At 37.8% G+C, this 5,626-nt stretch overlaps 1 protein-coding gene across 1 annotated transcript; it reads left to right on the forward strand.

The window, feature by feature from the left end:
- The first annotated feature begins 248 nt into the window (after positions 1–248).
- OR5I1 (olfactory receptor family 5 subfamily I member 1) lies at positions 249–1,193 on the forward strand. The gene has a single exon (XM_077771485.1). It carries the CDS (start codon positions 249–251, stop codon positions 1,191–1,193), a length of 945 nt encoding a protein of 314 aa, XP_077627611.1.
- Positions 1,194–5,626: the final 4,433 nt, after the last annotated feature.

Raw genomic sequence — 5,626 nt, forward strand, 5'->3', positions numbered from 1 at the left:
AACTAGTCAATAATCAAGCAAACAAGGTAAAACTAGCAACCATGGAATCTGATAGCCACTAAATCTTGAAGTATATTTCTCAGAGTTTATATTTGAAAGGGAGTTTGGGCTTGGTTCTTTACTTGCTTATTTGTTTCTTTGTTCACTAAAACAATAAAATAGCCTTGTAATTATATCTGTTTTCCTCTTTCCATCAATATATCATTTTAGGATTTTAGAATTCTTATAGAGAGAAAACAACACGGAATATGGAATTGATAGATGGAAACTACACTTCGGTGACCGAGTTTATTCTTTTAGGGTTTCCGACCCGCCCTGAACTGCAGATCGTCCTATTCCTCATGTTTCTGACACTGTATGGTATGATTTTAACAGGGAACATTGGATTGATGATATTAATCAGGACTGATCCTCACCTTCAAACCCCCATGTATTTTTTCCTTAGCAACTTATCCTTTGCAGACCTCTGTTACTCCTCAGTCATTGTCCCCAAAATGCTCGTCAACTTCCTCTCAGAGAACAAATCCATCTCCTTTTGTGGCTGTGCCCTCCAGTTTTATTTTTTCTGTGCTTTTGCCGATACAGAATCCTTTATCTTGGCTGCCATGGCATATGATCGCTATGTTGCCATCTGTAACCCTTTACTGTATATGGTAGTGATGTCTCGGAACATCTGTATATGGCTGATTGTCTTGTCCTACATTGGAGGCAACATGAGTTCCCTGGTTCATACGTCCTTTGCGTTTATTCTGAAATACTGTGATAAAAATGTCATTAATCATTTTTTCTGTGACCTCCCCCCACTGCTTAAGCTATCCTGCACAGACACATCAGTTAATGAGTGGCTTCTCTCCACATATGGCAGCTCAGTGGAAATTATCTGTTTCATCGTCATCGTCATCTCCTACTTTTTCATCCTTCGCTCGGTCTTAAAGATCCGTTCTTCCAGTGGGAGGAAGAAAACCTTTTCCACATGTGCCTCTCACCTGACTTCTGTGGCCATCTATCAGGGGACTCTCCTCTTCATTTACTCACGGCCCAGCTATCTGTATTCTCCTAACACTGATAAAATTATCTCCGTGTTCTACACCATTATCATCCCAGTGCTGAATCCATTGATTTATAGTTTGAGAAATAAAGATGTAAAAGATGCTGCTAAGAGAGCTATACGACTAAAGGTAGACCCGTCATGAACTACAACATTCAGAGATTCACTTAAATCTTCAGTTACAGACTCTGACTGGAAACCTGTAACACACATATCAGCAGATACACAAGGGATTTTTATGAAATACTTGTTTTTCATACAGCCAAATTCAACTCATAGCCCAATGATGTAAAAAAATTAAAAGTTTCAAAATTGCTGCTAAAGAATTGATTGCTAGCTTGGAGTTAATGCTAAAATGTGTTTTATCAGGCTGTCTTAAGGGATATAGTAAATACTTAAGAAAAGTGTGTGTGCTTACATGTGTCTATAGTATATCTCATTTACATGGTAGATTACTGGATGAGGGGGTGAGCCAGATTATATTGGTTCATATGGAAGCTCTGTACTTGGCTTCCATATGAGAGGTATTTTGAACAAGTTACTTCATTTTCTTTCTTTTTTTTTTTTAAGTTTACCTATTTATTTTGAGAGAGACAGAGAAAGCTTGAGTGTGTAGGGGTAGAGAGAGAGGGAGAGAGAGAATCCCAAGCGGGCTCTGTGCTGCGAGGGCAGAGCCTGATATGGGGCTCAAACTCTGGAACCATGAGATCATGCTAGAGGCCTAACCAACTGAGCCACCCAGGTGCCCCACGTTAATTCATTTTATGCCTCAGTTAACTTATCTGAAAAGTGGGGAGAATATAGTATCCACGTCAGTGATTGTTGGATGAATAACTGAACAAATGCTGTGAATCACACTTGCAACATTTTAAGTACTTGATAGGACTTAATTATATGTATTTCTATAATAGCTAACATTAATTGAAATGTATATTGTACAATGAGATGGTGAGAGGGAGGGAAGTCATAGAAGCATTAATACAAAATCAAATACAGTTTCTTAGTTCAGTTCAATAATATGTTGCTAACCTTCTACACCCATTTTACCTCAAAGTAATTTGGGGATTTTTTCTAATTAGCACCTTGAAGAATATAGGTTAACTACAAGGAAAACTTTTTGTGTTTCTATTATTTTCTCTTTTCCTTTTCTTTTTTATACACCAAAGTATTACTAGAGATATGGAACACCTTTCTCTGGCTTCTCAGAAACAGAATTGGCTCTCCAATATGTCACCTGTATCCTCGCAGGAGATCAACCCACATGCCCTGGTGGGACATTTGAAGACTGAAACTGGAGGCACGTGTCATTGCAAAATGTATTTCAGTAGCTGATATATTTTTTCTGTACAATAAATATTTATAAGCTTGGACTCATAAATATTAAAGTTTAAAAGTATGTTTAAATCCACGTACTCTTTGTTGTAAAGTCCACAAGAACCAGCCCAAATCATTTTCAGTTTTAAATTTCCCTAAGAGTCATTTCTTTGGATTTCTGACCAACAATACTTCTCCTGAGCATTTCTGCTATTTCACTTGCCAAAAAGAGCACAGTCAGTCACAGCTACACACCCACCACCATACTCTAATATCAAGTTTATATGTACTTAGCCAAGGATGACTTGACCAAGGCTCTAGAGAATCACACAGAGCAGGATTAGATAAGTATATCTCAACAGCTCTCCATGTTCACTAAACACTTAACATATGCAAATCTCTGGGGCACCTGGATGACTCAGTCGGTTAAGGGTCTGACTCTTGATCTGAGCTCAGGTCTTGATCTCAGAGTCATGAGTTCAAGTCCCACCTTGGGGTCCATGTTGGACATGGAGCATACTTAAAACAAACAAGCATATGCAAGTGATCTATTAGTGATAGATCTACAATACAATATTACATATCCAGCTGCCTATGAAAATCTTAATTTTGCTACACCACTGTGTTTTGATGCTCAGGAATTATATAACCAAACATTGTGCCACTTAAGAGAAAATTGAACTGTTTCCAAGTAAGGGAATAACTAAAAATATAGGATATCAGTATTTTTTCAAGGTCCCCAGAGCTACTGTTACTTGCTGAGCTTTCTAGATGCCCTACACTGCTTTGCCTCTTGGTGACATACAATATTTCATTACCCATAGGCCTTAAACAGCTGCTAAATCCCCAAGATGGTACAACAGTCAGCAAAGCCTGAATTTATATTTTGGGCCTAGCATGGTCAGACTTTCCAAGGCCATCCATTTAGCTAAGCCTTCCTCTGTGGTTTTTGCTGAAGTCTATCTGGTTCTTGTGCTATTACTGAAGCTGCTTAATCACCATTTCAGTAATATAAGCAGAACCATTGTAGACACTATGGAATCAGGAGATTTATGCCCAAACCTCACGCAAATTTCTATTTTTTACCAATTCTAACCTGTCACCACATTCAGAAGACTTAGGAAATGCAGCCATAACCACCTTGACAGCAAGATCCCAAATAATCCACTCCTTTTCAACATGCTGTTCAGAGACATATCTTGTAATCATGTTCAACTTTCAAATAAGACAACAGTAAACACATGCTTACTTTTAACAGATGTGTGCAGACAACTGAAAGAAAAAGAGGCTACACAAAACTTCGTGTGCCATTTTATCCTTATGGGAGTGGTCTAGGATTCTTGTAGCTAACTCATACACCTTTGATAGCCTATAACTTGTGAAAAATTTTGAAATAGGAGTTTAAATCTTTTCATCATATTTTATGGAAGGAAGCAGGGGAATAGGAGAGGTGGAAGTATTAGTCAATATACTTACATCAAAACAAAGAACATAATCATAACTCTTACGGTGTTGCTTTCATTACTGGCCACATGATCATAGTTCATACATAGAATTTCCTTTTCTCTGCAACCTCTTCCAAATTCCCCTCAACTTCAACAAGCATCCCAGTTTTCTTTCTTTCTTGTCTTGCAAAGAGCCTCCACCTATATCCCTCAAGTACAGAAATTATTACTAGCCCTTTCTATTTGGGACTGTTATAGTTTTCTATCAACTTTTTAATAATGAATTCGTGAGTTCTAAAAGGTGCTCCAGAGGCTCTCTTGCATTCCAGAAACTTTCCCTACTACCCTAGCTCTATAGTAGCCATCACACGTTCCCTTCATATTCAGGAACAAGCACCCCAACTGGTAGAGAAACCCCTTTTGCCTGTTCACTAAGTAGCATAAGGGTCTTAAAGTGACCAGATAGCAGGCATTTGATTGAGTGTAACTAATTTGTGTTCCCTGTTGGAAAAATTATTTTTTTTAACAAAGACCAAAAGACCCTAAAATTGTGAGGAAGGGAAGCAAACTTTTGTTACTGGGCAGTCAGGAATAATAAGAGAAGGGCTACATCTTTTTCTCTGCTTTTTTTAGAATTATCAGCATCTATGTGGCATTCCTTAAATGCATTATCCTTGTACATGTGAGGTATATTAATAGAAAAATCCCCCAATCCAAATCCAGTATATTACTAATATTTTCACAACATCTTCCATTTTAAATACCCAGAAATACTCAACAATAAATATTTAGAAAGCAATTACTTTTGCAAATTCCAAAATAGATAGTTTAGAGAACACAAAATATAAACACTGGTCTTAATCCTAAAGTCTCAGATGTAGTAGAGAAAGTTTTATATGAAGAAAAGGAACACAATTCATTAAAAATGTACTACATGTAGAGAATGTGATGGAGTCCTAACGTCAATGAAATGGTAAGTTGTATGTGGTCAGGGGATGGGAAGAAGACAATGTTCCCTGAGGAAAGCAGCCCGGCAAGGAAAGTACAATCGACAAGAATATTTTTAACATCATTTTTTATAATAGCCAAAATGCAGAAACAACCCAAATGTCCATCCAGCTGATGAACGAATCAACGAATGTATTGTATTCAAAAAGTGAAGTATTATTTAGCCATAAAATGAAACAAAATTCTGAGTCACACACCAACATGGATGAACCTTGAAAACATCAGGCTGGAGGAAAGAAGCCCAGTGCGACAATACACATGTCACATGATGTTGTGCATGAGAGACGTCTGGAAGAGGCAGTGTGCAGACCAGAAAGTGACTGGATGGTTTTCAGGAGCTGGGGGGAAAGGGTGTGGCAGCTAACAGGTATGGGTTTCTCACAGCTCTGGGGTTAGATAGTGGTGATGGCTGAACAACCCTGAAAACACGTTAAAAACCAAAGAACTGTGTACTTTGAAAGGGTGAATTTTACAGCGATCAATGTTATTTCAGTAAAAATGAAAATGTTATCAAATTATGGTAACATACCTAAATGCGATGGGAAGGAGGCTATTTCAAATATGGAAGAAACAAAATGAACAATCAAATGGAGCTAGAAATGATTAAGGATGGGCTACTTGGGTTTTATTAGATTTCTTCTTTGACTAGAGAAGAATGATAAGTTCCGAGAAGCTGAAGCATACTATAAAAATAATTTGGGGTGTTCTTCCCAGCACAGAGCAACTTGGTGACAGGAGTGAGGCATTAAAGCTCAGCCTTTGCTAAAGTCGTTTCTGAATTCACAGGGGGAATATACAGAACAAGAAATAT

This window comes from Crocuta crocuta, unplaced genomic scaffold (genome assembly GCF_008692635.1).
Source record: "Crocuta crocuta isolate KB4526 unplaced genomic scaffold, BGI_CrCroc_1.0 scaffold1047, whole genome shotgun sequence".
Lineage (NCBI taxonomy): Eukaryota > Metazoa > Chordata > Mammalia > Carnivora > Hyaenidae > Crocuta > Crocuta crocuta.

Excerpts from the sequence above, each read along its gene's own strand:
- OR5I1 (XM_077771485.1), top strand. The coding sequence starts at position 249 with ATGGAATTGATAGATGGAAACTACACTTCGGTGACCGAGTTTATTCTT.